Source organism: Myotis brandtii, unplaced genomic scaffold (assembly GCF_000412655.1).
Source record: "Myotis brandtii unplaced genomic scaffold, ASM41265v1 scaffold132, whole genome shotgun sequence".
Taxonomy (NCBI): domain Eukaryota; kingdom Metazoa; phylum Chordata; class Mammalia; order Chiroptera; family Vespertilionidae; genus Myotis; species Myotis brandtii.
Window position 1 is genome coordinate 4,692,005 of NW_005354673.1, and position 15,827 is coordinate 4,707,831.

At 53.3% G+C, this 15,827-nt stretch overlaps 1 protein-coding gene across 3 annotated transcripts in view; it reads right to left on the minus strand.

The window, feature by feature from the left end:
- TMEM63C (transmembrane protein 63C) overlaps positions 1-15,827 on the minus strand; it is a 66,711-nt gene that overhangs the window by 19,970 nt on the left and 30,914 nt on the right. For 2 of the 3 annotated variants that reach the window (XR_001360910.1, XM_005860172.2), the window contains exons 4-10: positions 14,474-14,636; positions 13,750-13,829; positions 13,242-13,323; positions 7,982-8,019; positions 4,476-4,618; positions 3,025-3,073; positions 713-821 (exon numbers count right to left, since the gene is read on the minus strand). Coding sequence is in view for 2 of the 3 variants with exons in the window: in XM_005860172.2 (XP_005860234.1) it covers positions 713-821; positions 3,025-3,073; positions 4,476-4,618; positions 7,982-8,019; positions 13,242-13,323; positions 13,750-13,829; positions 14,474-14,623 (651 nt within the window). In the remaining variant the exon portion in view is untranslated. Of the gene's footprint in view, positions 1-712; positions 822-3,020; positions 3,074-4,475; positions 4,619-7,981; positions 8,020-13,241; positions 13,324-13,749; positions 13,830-14,473; positions 14,637-15,827 lie in introns of those variants that run through there. The other variant, XM_014534719.1, reaches the window with a different exon arrangement.

Consider the following 15,827-nt stretch of genomic DNA (forward strand, 5'->3'; position numbering starts at 1 on the left):
GCTCCTTTCACTTACCTTGGAGCTCCTCCTGGGCACAAACCCTAAGCAGTGATGAGCCATGAAGAGGAGGTTGATGATGAAGTATAAGAAGGCAAAGGAGGTGTGCAGCCATAGGATCTTATTACTGCCAGGGGCAAGACACAGGAGAGTGAGACCCCCTCTCCCACCCAGTCTCCCAGGACCCCCTCTCCCACCCACAGTCTCCCCAGGACCCTCTCCCACCCACACATCTCCCCAGGACCCCCTCTGCCACCCACACAGTCTCCCAGGACCATCTCTCCCACCCACACAGTCTCCCAGGACCCCCTCTCCCACCCACACAGTCTCCCAGGACCCCCTCTCCCACCCACACAGTCTCCCAGGACCCCCTGTCCCACCCACACAGAATCCCCAGGACCCCCCCCCCCCCCCACAGCCTCCCTTGAGTTTTCAGATGGTGAGGAAGTCCAGGGGTCTCTAGAGAGGGGACAGGGCAGCAAGGGTGCAGGGGTAGGAGGCGCCAGGGAGCAGCTATTTACCAACCAGTTTGGAAGTGAGTCAGTGTTTTCACGACTGGGATGGCTGTGCAGTTCAGAGGGCTAAGGAGAGACTTCTCCTCACAGGGGTGCAGAATGTGCCCCACTGAGAAGCCTCTGAGGCTGGGAGTGGGGAGGTCCAGCTGGGGAGGGGTTCCAGCTGGGAGGGAGCAGTTCTGGCAGCTCCTTTCACTTACCTTGGAGCTCCTCCTGGGCACAAACCCTAAGCAGTGATGAGCCATGAAGAGGAGGTTGATGATGAAGTATAAGAAGGCAAAGGAGGTGTGCAGCCATAGGATCTTATTACTGCCAGGGGCAAGACACAGGAGAGTGAGACCCCCTCTCCCACCCAGTCTCCCAGGACCCCCTCTCCCACCCACAGTCTCCCCAGGACCCCCTCTCCCACCCACACAGTCTCCCCAGGACCCCCTCTCCCACACACACAGTCTCCCCAAGACCCCCTCTCCCACCCACAGTCTCCCCAGGACCCCCTCTCCCACCCACAGTCTCCCCAGGACCCCCTCTCCCACCCACAGTCTCCCCAGGACCCCCTCTCCCACCCACAGTCTCCCCAGGACCCCCTCTCCCACCCACAGTCTCCCCAGGACCCCCTCTCCCACCCACAGTCTCCCCAGGACCCCCTCTCCCACCCACAGTCTCCCCAGGACCCCCTCTCCCACCCACAGTCTCCCCAGGACCCCCTCTCCCACCCACAGTCTCCCCAGGACCCCCTCTCCCACCCACAGTCTCCCAGGACCCCCTCTCCCACACACAGTCTCCCCAGGACCCCCTCTCTCACCCACAGTCTCCCAGGATCCCCTCTCCCACACACAGTATCCCCAGGATCCCCTCTCCCACCCACACAGAATCCCCAGGATGCCCCTCTGTTGCTTCCAGACAATCGGGTTCCTTGGAAGGGATGGCAATGGCGAGATGGGGGTGTCCCGCCAGCTAATGAAGCTAACATTCATTGAGTGCTTACTATATGCCAGACCCACAGTCTCCCCTCAGGGTGGGACGCTTTATATACATTTCTCACTAGACTCTCACACCAGGTGACTATCTTCGTGTCACCCTGAGGGTCAGGGTGGTAGGTGATCTGCCTGAGGTCCCTCCTAGCCATAGCAGCAGCCCTTGGACTCTTCACCACTATGTCGTGGTGCCAGTGGCTGTGGCTCAGATCCCCACAGCTAACCAACCTCTGGGATGAGGGAATCTGGGGTCATACTCAGGCCTGGTGGAAGGAGGACCCGCAGATTCATGACACCTCCCCTGGGGCAGGAAGAGTGGGGGCACTTGGGCTTTGGGCCCAAGTGATGCTGGCCCCAGGCATCTGGCCAGGATGACTGTTCAGAAATAGGGCCCACCTTATTTGGAGCGGTTGGAGGAGAAAAAGGCTGCCTTGCTTCAAAATACCTCCTCACCACTCGTCCTGGTGCCTAACATTCACCTAACATTCCTCATCTAGTGTCGACCCTAAGGTTCCTCAGAGGGGGCAAGGTTATGTGGTCTCTAAGGAATACTCCGGCTCTCTGCCAATATGGATTTATGGATGTTGAAGACTCTACTGCCTTATATAGAATTGCCAGGAAGGTGTAGGTTCCTCACAAGAGCGATGGCCTGGGGAGAAGCTGGTAAGCTCTGCTCTGGGGTTGGCGGCACCCCAGGAGGAGATGGCTGAAAGGGAGGTGAAAGGAGACCATAACCCCATTCTGCTGATTGGGGAGTTTGGTGCATTGCAGGGCTGTGGAGGCAGAGGCAAAGAGGTGGGGGAGGGGAGGCAGGGCAAGAGTGTATGAACCCCCACTCACACCTGCTGGAACTGCTGCTTCTGCTTTCTCAGGAAGTTGGCCCCACCTGGCCAAGGCACCTACTGTGTCTATTTTCTCAGCATGACCAGCAGGGCTCCACTGGGTTCAGTACAAGTCGATTTGACCACCCTTTGGTTTGGCTGAGGTTAAAACCCATGGTTCCTGGACCATGAGGGCTGGAGGGGGCTTAGAGATCATGTCTAACAGCCCTTTGCCCACCACAAACTAGGGATGAAGCTCAGAGGGGTGGGTGCACTGTTCCAGACCCAGGGCACCTGGTGGCAGAGGTGGGGCCTGAACCCAGGTTCCTCCATTCCTCCACTGTGGGAATCAGACCTATGCTTCACTCAACTACCTGGCCCTATTTTGTGGGCAGGGAAGCAATTCCTTAATTATTGGCTATTATGGGGTCTTTGCCTGTTGGGAACTGACTAAGCAAATAGGGACATCTTTCCAAGTCTTCAGGAATGGCTGGTTTGGGTAGTTCCGCCCTTTATAGGGAACACTGAGGCACCAAGAGTTCTGCCCCACCAAGAGAATATAACTACTGGCATCTTACTAAGAGCCTGGGTTCCCAAGGAAATCAGGCCTTTCTTATCAGCAAAACGGTGCCCACGCTATGTACCTCATGTTGAACCTTCTCTCCCCACCAACACTCCCAGCCCGTAGAATGGGACGTAAGAGGATCAGGTACCTACTCTGTGGAGACATTGACAATGGTGGTCCGACCAAAGTGACTACGCCAGTCTGCAAGAGAAGAAAGTTGCTGACCTCAAGCCCGGCTCCTTGATTGCCATGGGGAGCCAGTATTCAAGGCTCTCGAATGAGTGCCCAGGGATGCTGGCCTGCGACCTGCTCTTCCTTCTAGCTCCCCAGAGCTTCTCCCCAACTTCCAACAGAAATGGCAGAGGCCTCTTCTTTTCCCTGGGCCTGCTGATGGGGGCTCCTTGGCCATCAAGCAAGACCGAGTCTTGGTGTGGCGTCCCCAGAGCACGACTGACATGTAACTGACACCCGTTAATGCTTGTTGAGGGAACCAGGCCATGAGTGGAATAATGAAATTAGCAATACTGTTACCACTGGCAACAATGACAAGGACCCGAACCTCCAGAAAATGTGATGCTCCCTCATTCGGACAGAGAAAAATCCTTCTGGCTAAGTGTGTGTGTCCGTTTAGACATCTCCAGGTTTTGTGAGATCCTGTGTTATACTGACATTGCCAACGCACTAGCTTAGGATGAGACTGTGGAAAGACAGGATCAGAAGTTTGCTCTGGTAGTGGTATTTAAAGGCATAGAGACTGTGCTATGTTGAGTTCATTGAGGTCTACCTCTGGCCTGAGGAAAAATAAGTAGAAACCTGAGCAATTAGGGGAAAGCTGGCCATCACCGGGGCATTGAAGGTGCTATTCTAGACCATCTTGCTGTACAGCCTTCCTACAGCTCTGTCCATCTTCCTATTTCTAAATGAAACACTGGCTGTTATTCACCGAGCACCTACTACATCAGGCATTGTGCCAGGCACTCAACACGCATCATCTCCCAATCCTCATGACAGTCCAGGAAACGGAGCCCTGGGGAAATTGACTTACCAAATATAAGATTAAATAATTTGCTAGATTGAGCAAAGGTATTTTCTGGGAAGTAGATGTGGGTCAAAGTTGGGGAATCAAGGTTTTTCTGTCTTTGAAGCCCAAGCCTTCACCCACGATGCTATTTTGTCAAAAGGATTTACTCTGTTTTATAACAAGTGTGGGAAGACGCCTTATGAGACAACTTCTGCACTTATGATCTGTCCATCAGAGTGGATACAGGAAGAACTCAGGTTCAGGGACTTTACATCATAAAAGGGCCTCCAGGAACACCTGGCCAGGTGCAGTATGGGGTGGCGTCATTCAGTTCTAGACTGAATTATTCCTGGGTGTCTGCCAGGTGCCCGGCTCTGGGTTAAACTTGTGACAAAGGAGGTATCATTTCCAGTCTCCAGGTGAGAAGACTGAAGGATAGGCTGCTAGGTCACATAACTAAAATATGAGAAGTGGAATTAAAATGTAGATTTCTAGACTCCCAGGACCTAAGTTCTGTCTTGCCTACCAGGCTGCCTCTCAGGTCTAGTGGCCCAGGCCCAGGGCCTGCTGAGTGCTGCCTACCCAGCACGTTTCCGCTGTAGTTGATGGGCAAAATAATGCCCAAGGAGGGGATGCAGAGGATGAGCACGTAGAGGATGAGATGATACTGGAACATGATGTAAATGCGGGCATCGTCTCCACATTTGCTGATCAGATCTCTGTTCCTGGAAGAGACATAGACAAGGACACTCCTCAGGAGCCAATGTGGCCACAGCTTAAGTCAGGGGTGGGGAGAGGGAGGGAGAGGAAAGGGAGAGAAGATTACCACCTTAACCCGAAGTTTGAATTTTTTTGAAATATCACCCTTCTTTTAAGGTCTCTGTAATGCCTGAAACGTATTTCACTGAATTCCACAGGCATAGCAAAGTTAGAGGCTCTGCCACACTCAATACAGAACACTCTTGAAATCAGGCATTCATTTGGGGTTTTTTCTTGCATCTTCAAGCATTTTGAGTGCTTGCTATGGTGTAGGCAACAGACAAACCACTAGTCCCATCAAGATGCATCCTACTTTTAAAAAGTTGTTTCTTTTAATTCTTTACATTAAAAAGGAACACTTATAATCACAACGAGATATCACTCCATACTGCCAGATGGGCCAAAGTTAGAAGCTGAATATATGCCCACCCTATGACCTAGCAATTCCATTCCTAGGTTTATATCCAACAGAAATGCATGCACCTGTGCATCAAAAGACATGTATAAGGATTCCATAGATGCATTATTTGTAATAGTCCCAAACTGGAAACAACCTAAATGTCTACTAAAGGTGGAATGGACATAGAATTGTGAGATATACAGAGTGTCCAAAAAGATGTATACATACTTTAAGAGCTGATAGCTGTTAAATGAAAATGAAATGTATTTTAATAAATACTGCCTTTATAATTATTCAAAGTGTTTGCATACATTTTTAGGGATACCCTATATATGCATCTATGTGAGCAGCTGCTCACCTCACCTTTGAACTTTCCCAGCTGCCATTCACCAACGCCCCCCCCCCCCCCCCCCCCCCCCCCCCCACCATCCTGTGTTTCCTGCCCAGAAATAGGAATTAGCTCGCTACTGCCTCTAGATCTCCATCACGCTGAGATTCTCAGTATGGTAGCCAAGATCCCAGCTGACCCTTCCAGCCCAAACTGTGAGCTCCTCTCTTGCCATGTACCCTTGCTTCTAGCCACATCCGAAGAATCACCATTCGGGACATTCCCTGCCCATCTCTGCCCCAAACCTTTGCTCACACAAGTCTTTATTTTGATGGGCTTTCACATCACAGTGGTGAAATTCTTCCCAATCCTTCAAGGCCTAGCTCAAAACTATGTTTCTCCTGATCCTCCTAGAATTTCTTGCTCTCCTAAATGCCCTTTGCACAGCAATGATAACCTTCTCATTATCAAGTATTTGTAGTAAGTCCTGTTAACCCTTTGCTTCTCCAATTAGACTGCATGGCCTTTATGCACTGGACCTCTGGCCTCCTTGTCCCTGCTCAGTAAGTGTATTAAGCTGTCTTCTAGACATTGCTCTCAAAGTCAGCAGGATGCACAGTGCACTGCCCAGCCTTCCTCCCTTCCCAGGTCATGTGTTCATGTGTTTCTGATGGAGGGGCCTTGGGGTGCAGTGGGGGTAGGGGGAAGAGGATTCTCACACAGATACACCCTCCCCCCTCCGCCCATACACACTGACTTCCCACTGACCTCCAGGTCCAGGTGTGCACACATGAACAGCTGTACATACCGATTTGCACCAACGTAGTGACCTGCATCTTTTATTTCACACTCATGCACATCACACAGACACCTACTACATAAGCTTTATGTTTTGCATGTATGTTCCTCCCTCCCAACACAGACACTTTCTCCCCTGCCCTGTGTATAGCCACTGACATGTCAGCAAACAGCAGAGAAAATCCAGAAAGTCGGCCTCAAACTAACCTTTTCTCCCAGACCTGAGGATGTGGTCAGCACGGGCAGGCCCATTCATCCAGTTTTTCCTCCCTCTTTCCCATGCAAAGGGCTGCCTGATTTGCCATCATGCCCTGCCCATCATTCATGAATTTGCTAACCCAGGAGCCTAGAGCCAGCCCATACAGCCTCTGAATGTTCAGATGCGTTATCGGTTGTTTTTAAAATGCAAAAATAGTAAATGCTGGTTGGAAAGAAAAGAAAATTCCCTTGAAACTGTTGACAGAGTTTGCCTCTGCGGAGGGGTTCGTGAAGAGGGGCGTGAGAGACTGAAGGTGGACGTGTATATTTCTTAATGAAATGTATTTATGTGAGCTTGTGCATGCTTTAAAAATTAACAAAGCAAAACTAGAGGAGGTGCCAAGAAATAAAAGTCTCCCCTCTGCTCCCCCTCACATGTGGCTAAGCTTCCTGAACCACACACCCATTTGCCACATCACTTTTTGGGGACTCGGAGGAATCATGAAAGAAGACTGGAGGCCAAGGCCCTGGGGAACTCCCCATCAGCAGGGTTGGGGCTCAACACCAGAGGCTGTTGCCTGGCTTGGATTCCCAAGGCCCAGCCAGGCTGCCCTGTGCTCCCACAGTTCCTAGGCCCTTCAACAGTCTGGGGAAAGAGAGCTGCCCTGGTGTGGCTCACCCAGTTGGGGGCTTGGGACAATGTGCGAATGCTCCCAGCAAAGCCCTTGAATGGTGGGTGTGGAGGCCCATGAGAAAGAAGTCCTCTGAGTCTTTGCAAAGAAGCAAATTAGCAGGCCTCCCCTTGTGTAGGTGGCTGGGTGCTGGGGTGGGGTGCTGGGGACAGGGACAGTGAGGTTGCAGCCCAGGGCAGGCATCACCAGGCAGGAAAGAAACCTGGAGGAGGAGCTTGAAGGACAAGCAGGGCAGGATGAATGGGGATATTTAGAGAGAGCCCAGGAGCGTGCAGGGCTCTGAGGTGGAGTCAGAGCTGTGTGCATGTGTGCACATGTGCATGCGTGTGTGCACATATGTATACACATGCAGTGGGCCACAGAACTCTGGAAAGTATTTGCTTGACTGAAGTGTTTGGCTGGAATGGGAGAATCAGGACAACAGTCACTAGGGGTCTGTCTCCTCACCAGATGGGGTCTGGCACTAAGGAGATCCCGAAGGTGAGGAGGGCAAGGGGCTGTCCCTCTGCCATCGGGCGCCGAGGTTGAAAGAGAAAGCCCACCCTTCTGCCCAGTGGGTTTCCCCCCCATTTTGACAAATTTGATGAATGATGGTCACAGAAACAAAGCAAATAGCACTGGGGAAGGGTGTCCTTTTCCTGGTGTGGAGTTCATGAAAGCATTCTTATAAGCATGTGGAAGTGGCCCTTTCTTGAGGGCTGGGGCAGAGATAAAATGGGCTGTGGGCCACATCCAGGTCCCATGTCACCAACTGCAACCCCGGAGAGCGTCCTCTGCCTGAGCCATAATCGGGGGGGGGGGGGGGGGGGGTACAGAGATCAGGCCCAGGCCAGCATGCAGGTAGGAGGCTCCGCCCACCCTCCCCCAAGAAGGCCGCTCTGCTGTCACAAGCTCAGAAAGCTCAGGCACTTACTTCATGGTGATGGTGTTGATGAACCAGGCATAGGAGCCCTGGGGGGAAAGGAGAGGAAGCGTCAGAAAATCCAGGCCTGGGCCAGCCCCACCCAGCTCTGGGAACCCAGGCAGCCACGTCATCCCAGGCAGCAGGCAGTGTCCATGCGGCTCTCTTTCCCAGGCAAGAGAAAGAGCCCGAGTCCTGGGAGGAGGCCGATTCGGGCTGGGGCCGGTGGTGACTGCTGAGGGAGATGTCTCCCCGTGAGTGAGTTGACATTCCTGCCGCCTGGCATCCTGTTACAGGAAATGATGCTTGGGCCAGAGGGAGAGACGGGACTCTTTCTGGGGTGCACATCAGTTGCTTCCCATCTGCCCCTCAATGCTTCCTTCTGGGAAATGGCCCTCCCCCATGCAGGTAGCCCAGTGCCCAGGCTGTCCATCAAGTAGGCAGCTGTCAACATGGTTAGGTGACCATCAGGAGCATGACCCAACTAGGGCCAGTCAGGATGGGTGTTGGGAGAGAGGGTTCCTGCACTTTGGTAAGTGCCACGCAGCCTGGAGTGACTTGGCGCCCTCTTCCATGCCACATGCAGGATCTTGTCTGAGAAAAAGCTGGTTCAGAAGAGAGAGGACCAGAGAGGCGATCCTGGTGACAACACTAGGCTTGCTGGATCTAGCTGTACCTGAGGCAGCTGCTTCTCTTGGACCTCCCCACCTCAAGCCACGCATTAGCCTTTGTTGTAACACTAGTGTGAGTTGGGTTTCTTCTCTTGCATCTGAGGGTCCCGTTCGTATGACTTTCTCTGGGGCTCTGGCTGTCTGGAATGTCTGGGTGGTGGAGAAAGGTAGCCTGGGCCTTGGGGGCGGGGCTGGGAGGGCCTAGAGTGGGAGTCCGCTTGGGAAGAGCGTGCATGAGGGCTGGCTGGGGCCCAGCGCTGTAAGAGCTGCCAGGTCTGGCAGCTGGGTAAGTTACCCTGGTGCATGCTTCCTTCTGGGACCTCAGGGGGTTTGACAAAACCTTGGAAAAGGTTGTCCTCATTTGGGGGGAAGCACATCAGTGAACCAGGAAGGCCCATTGGCTGATGGTCCCTGGAGCCACACAGATTGGGAAGGGGGTGTGTCCCCAAAGGAAACAATGAGGGGCAGGCAAACAAGGAATGAAGGATGTTCCTTGCTCCCTTCGGCATAAGGCCCACCTTCTAAGTCCCTGTCCCTGTGTTGAGTTGATTGACAGTGGGAATGTCCACGGGGACAGTGCACCTCAGGGGGGACCATTTCCCCAGCTACGCCCTGGGGAACTAAAGTAAGGTCAGATGCCCAGGAATGAGTCAGCACCATGAGGACGAATAGCAGGATGAGGGCAGCAGCGACTGGGAAGGTCCCCAGGGAGGCGGGAACAGCTAGACGAGACTGGGGCTGAGACCTGTGGCCACTCCTTGCTGCATGGAGTCTCTCCACAGCTCACCCCTGGGCAGACAGGCTGTGGTTTACCACAAAACAAGTAGGTTTGCTGACAGCCCCTCCTGGTTACGCACACACCTTCCCGGAACCACGTCACAGGGTACATACATAACCTGGAGTTCACACTGCACAGGGCAGAGCTGGGAAGACTGGGGCTGAGTCCTGTGGCCACGCCTCGCTGCATGGAGTCTCTCCACAGCTCACCCCTGGGCAGACAGGCTGTGGTTTACCACAAAACAAGTAGGTTTGCTGACAGCCCCTCCTGGTTACGCACACACCTTCCCGGAACCACGTCACAGGGTACATACATAACCTGGAGTTCACACTGCACAGGGCAGAGCTGGGAAGGAGAAGCGTGGCCTATGTACCCATGAAAATCACTTCGACACAGATGGGTGAGCACGTGTGGACCCATCTCTCTGTCTCTCTCTGTTTCTCTCTCTCATACACACACACAAATACACACATACACAAGTGAGCACGTGTGGACCCATCTCTCTCTCTGTCTCTCTGTCTCTCTCTCTCATACACACACACAAATACACACATACACTTATACACACACATACACATATACACACACATGCGCACACACATCCATACACACCTGCATACACATCGTAGCTCTGAGAGGCATGACCCATTCAGAAAACTTAACAGCTGAACACTGGGCCTGAGAACCGCCTCTCGTCTTCTCCCCACCCCATGCAGGAAATGGCCATAAGTTCCCAGGGGCCAGCTTAACTGGCAAGACCCAGTGACAGTGGCCAGTTCACCGCACCCCTCTTGGTGGCCTCATCCTCCCCACTCTGCCACATGGGGTAATGCCCGCTGCTCTGACAGGCTCGGGCACCTGGCGAGACGGTTTGCTTCCCACACCCCTCAGCCGGCTCAGTCCCATCACCCAGGCTGGGGCACTCGCCCTCCTTGTGGAACGAACTTCTACTCTCTTCCGTTTGACTGCCCCTTAGCTGCCATGATGATTTTTCTCTTAATACTTTAAAAATAAAATGATTTTTGTCACTGTACAAAAATTTAAAAAACCAACCAAAGTGTTGTTTCTAAAAATAAACCCGAGAGCCACCTTGCGAGGCAGGCGTGACTGCCCTTGCTCTGCGGAGGAGGAACCTGCCTGAGGCTCCCATTCCCATCGCGAGATCCTGGCAGGCAAAGGGACCCGCTCTCTTGGAGGGATGACCAGAAGGAATATGGTTCTACTTACTCCTTGGACCCAACAGCTAGAGCTGTGTCAGGTCCTAATACCCCACAGGCTGGGCTGGCGCTGGGACAGCAGTGAGCTAGCCCAGGTCAGCACTGGCTCTCACTGGGAAGCACCCGCACTGGGCTGCGGGTGGGTGTTCATTACAGGCCGCGTTAGGGGCGCTGAAGAAAAGGGATGCCTTCCCGTGAGTAGATAGCAATGGATCTGGACCCCGATGGGGTGGGGAAGTGGTGCTTGAGCTGGAGTCTAACAAGGGTGGGTGTGTTGGCTCAGAGAGGGCCAGTGGGGGAGGTGGAGAGGGAAGAACAGGGGAGGGAGGTGGCACTTTTGAGGCTCTAAAACAGGGGTGGGGAACCTTTTTCCTGCCAAGGGCCATTGGGATATTTACAACACCATTCGCGGGCCATACAAAATTATCAACTTAAAAATCAGCCTGCTACCTTTGGTCAAACATTTAATTAACTCACCCCTAATTAATGCCTTGGCAGGGCCTGACCAAATGATTCCGCAGGCCTTATACAGCCCACGGGCTGGACGTTCCCCACCCCTGATCCAAAAGATGGCCAGGGGCCAGGGGTGAAGGAGTTGGAAAGAGATAGACTGACAAGTGGGCAAGAGGTCAAACCACGAGATAAAGGTGCACTAGGAATTTACACCAAGAGCATTAGGAAGCCACGGAAGTTTTAGCAGGGGAATGGGTGTCCCCACTCACGTGGATCACTCTGGGTGGGGTCCGGGGACGGTGTGGACCTAATCAGTTACAGCCACTGCAGTCATCCAAGTAAGAGACTGACAGGGGCCTGGACGGGGATGGGCAGAGGTGGAGGGAAACAAAGCCAAGAAGGTCAAAGCCACACAACGGGGTCATGAGCTGGTCGTGCCCAGGGGCCTGGGCAAGAGCACAGGAGGCACACCTGGTGGATGGTGGGAAGAGCCCGAGACCAGGGAACCAGGGAGGGAGATCATGGCCTGTGTGGACATATTAAATACAAGTGCCTTTACAGTATTCATGTGGATGTAGTTTTTAAACTAATTTGTTGGTTTTTAGAGAGAGAGGAATGGAGAAGGACACACAGAGAGAAACATCGATGTGAGGACAGCATCAATTGGCTGCCTCCTGCACGTCCCCCCCCCCGCCCCCACCGGGATCGAGCCCACAACCCGGACATGTACCAATGTGAGGACAGCATCAATTGGCTGCCTCCTGCACGCCCCCCACCGGGATCGAGCCCACAACCCGGACATGTACATCAAACCTGGGACCCTTTAGTCTGCAGGCCAACACTCTATCCACTGAGCCAAACCAACTAGGGCTCATTGGTTGATTCTTTTATGTGCCCTGACCTGGGATCGAACCTGCAACCCTGGCACATGGGGACAACACTCCAACCAACTGAGCTACCAGGCCAGGGCATAAAGGTTTTGTTTTAATATACCATGCATGACAAAGATTCAATGAAACTTGTCCTAACACATATTCCTGCTGACATTATAATCTGATGCACCCCTTTGATGAAGCATTTAAATTTTTTAAATAAAAATAAGAGTTCATATTTAATAGGCACTGTTCTAAAGGCTTTCTGAACATGTGCCCTCTTTAATTCTCTCAGTAACCCTAACACAGGGATTTTATCATCAACCCCATTTTATTTTTTTTAATATATGTTTATTGATTTCAGAGAGGAAAAGAGAGAAACATCAATGATAACAGAGAACCACTCATCAGCTGCCTCCTGCAAGCCCCACACTGGGGATTGAGCCCACAACATGGGCATGTGCCCTGACTGGGAATAAAACCGTGACCTCCTGGTTCATAGGTCGATGCTCAACCACTGGACCACACCGGCCAGGCTTAACCCCTTTTTACAGGTGAGTAAACAAACGGAGAAATTAAACAGTTTATACAGAGTCCAACAACTAGAATGTGATGGAGCCAGAATGTGAGGCCCAGCAATTAAACAGTAGAGCCCACTCCCCTCTCAATATACACACTTACCACTGCCCTGTATGCCTCTGTCTGTCTCACCCAGGAAGAAAGTGCCATGAGGCAAGACTGGCTCCATTTTACTCCCTGCCCAGTGCCCAGCCTCCAGACCAGTAGCTGGCCCATGGCAGGTGCTCCCAGCAACTGGCTGAATGAACAAACAGGCCCCAGCGGAGGAGTGGCATTCGACAGGAAAGAGAAGGAAGGACGGGCGGGTTGGGAGGCCCTGCCTGATATCTTGAATCTTCTATGTGAAGAAGAAGGTGAGTCCTCGGCTCAGAGTGGGAGCTTGGGGCAGGATTGGAGCTGCGAGAAGGGCTGGAGAGTTGGGAAGAGTAGACATATTAGTTTCTAAAGCCCCTTTACAGTATTAGAACCACCTCATGCTTCCTTGGCACCCTAGGAGGCAGGTACGGCTGCGATCTCCATTTTTCTGATCGGGAAACAGGCTTGGCAAAGCTGAGGAATGTGTCCACGGTCACATTGCCAGAAGTGGGTGGGTCTGGCTGACTTCAAAGCCCTTAATTAGGACCATGGTCCTTCCTGCACACAGTAGGGCTACTGCTGAGCCAGGACCCCCACCCCGCCTGGCCGGGCCTACCTAGCACTCACCTTGTCCTTGTGCTCCATCTCCAGGGGAATATCCGAGGGAGATGTCTTTTCACTCTGCTCCCCGTAGATCAGCGAGGCCAGGCTGCCGGCAGGAAAAGCAGCGAGGAGGAAAAGGAGAGGAGAGGCCTCAGGTGCCTGCCTTGCTTCCCGCCTGCCCCCTGGGCCGAGGGCTGCAGTCACCTCCTGCCCAGTAGCAGACACACCTGAGCTCATTTGCTGAGCACACAGCTTTGGATACACATGGTGATCACCCCTGTTTCCAGGTGCCCAACATATCTTGGGAGTCACGGGATCCAGAAAGCCTGAGTCTGAGGAAAAAGCGGCCTTGTGCCCAGAGATGGCTGCTCTCCAAGTCACCTTCGTGTCAGGAGGGGCAGGGCAGGGCAGGGGAGGGGATGGGGGATGAGATGCCACCCGTTGACGTGACCCTAATGACTGCTTGGGCACGGGTCAGAGCACATTCTCCAGGGAGCAAGCAGCTCTGGGCATGACCCCAGCGCCTCCTCACCTGTCATTGTGTATCAGCAGACCCAGGCGCCCATAGTCCCACGCGGCTTTCCGGAGGAAGGAGTAAATGAAAATGACGAACTACAGGCCAGGAAGGGAGAGATGGGGCAAGAAGCTTGTGATGCCTTCCCCTGGGCCGGGCCCAGCATTTCCCTGCAGAGACCCTGCCCTGAGGTCCTGGGACTCCCCCAGGAGGTTGCCAGCTGTCGGGGAGGCCCGCCTTTTCAACTCTGGAAGCCCAGTGCCCAGCAGCTTCTGGGTGCAGAGTGGATGCTCAGCGTTTGTTGGATGAAGGCGCTGGGGCATGTTTAGGACTATTGAGCAAGACTCCCCTTGAAGAAATCAGCAAGGGGAGGGTGCCGGGAGGCCCCAGGGCACTGCCAGGGGGGCCTCTGGACAATGGCACATGGAGGGCAGCCTGTGCTTCCAGCCCCTCCTCCCCAAGGCCCACCAGGGCCACCCTGGGTGGGACTATCATTCAGGGAGTCCCCACACTGTGGCTGGTGTCCATTGAACAGCTGGGGCCCCTGTGGCATCACTTGTGAAACCCCTCCTCCCCAAGGCCCCACCAGGGCCACCCTGGGTGGGACTATCATTCAGGGAGTCCCCACACTGTGGCTGGTGTCCATTGAACAGCTGGGGCCCCTGTGGCATCACTTGTGAAAGTTCGACTGTCCGCCCCCAGCCGACACCTCCCGTCTGCCCAGGCCCTGCCCAGGACTCACCACCCACAGGATGACGTTGATGACCAGCACGGTGGGGATGCCCCCGAAGGGCTGCCCCTGCAGGACGGTGCTCCGAGAGCGAAAGCAGTCATTTTCCGTCAAGTTCTTCGCCTTTTCCACCACATTCAGGTTGCCCGACGAGGCAGCCATCCTGTGAGGCTCCCTGGGGAACAGAGGGGAGTCCGGGTCAGACACAGGAATCTCTCTGCAAGACGCAGGAGCCTGCTGGGGAGTTGGGGGAGATGCACCGAGCACCCAGTGCCAGCTTGGAACTGATGGAGGCAGGAGGGTTGCCCTGAGATGGCACGCAGCCCCACCCTGTAAGAGAACAACCTCCTCGAACCCGGGCCAGGATGGCAGAGTATCCCAGCTCGCTGGGGAGTGAGTACATTTTGCACCACTTGATCCCTTTACAAAAAGAATTGTAAAATGCACATCTCAATGTTCTTGGTTCTACCTCTGTAAAGCTTTTCCTGGATATAAGTGAGCAAACTTCATAAAGGTGGATCAGATCTAAGTGGAAATATGAGGTTCAGAGGATGGAGCCACTGCATTCACGGGACACCCACACAGACAGGGCTCCCTGGTGTTCACCTCTAACATCCTACAATTCTCAGACCCAGTTCCTAGAAGAGGCAATGGCTCCAAAGACTAAATTGGGTAAGAAAGAGCACAAAAATTAGGTAAGAAATGCTCAGTAAACGTCACTGTTTAATGTTGACCTCGAACCCGGGAGATCAGCACCTGCCAATCCAGGGAGCCTGAGCATTTTGGGAAGACTTGGTTGCAGGGTTCACGGTCACTGGATCCATGTTCTTCAGGCAGGGATGGGAGTGGAAGGCGTGGGTAAACACTGGAGGCCACTGATAACTGCTTGGGCTTATCTGCAATGTTGTCCTGATTTTAAAAGATCATTTGTTTGGGCTCCAGACCTCATCTCACCCTAGAAACTCTTCGTTTTCATTCAACAAAAGTAGGCTTTTCTACTGAATTTTCTAATGAATTCATTTTCTAATGAATTCATTCATTCATTCAACAAATATTTAGTGAACAACTAACTGCCTTGAGCCAGACTAACGCTGGTGATTCTCAGTGAACAAGACAAATAAAACCCCTCCCTCATGGGATTCTGGTGGGAAGAAGCAGTGCAGGGGTGAGGGTGAGGTTAGAACTGGAAAGAGTGTAATTGGGGAAGGCCACACTGAGAGGGTGACATTTGATCAAAGACTTGAAGAGAGCGAGCAAACCATGCAGCTACGGGGGACAGGGCATTGCAGGCAGAGCCAATGTTGCCTGGGGTGCTGAGGAGCAGCAAATAGCCCAGGTGGCTGGACAGGGGAGAATGAGGGCACAG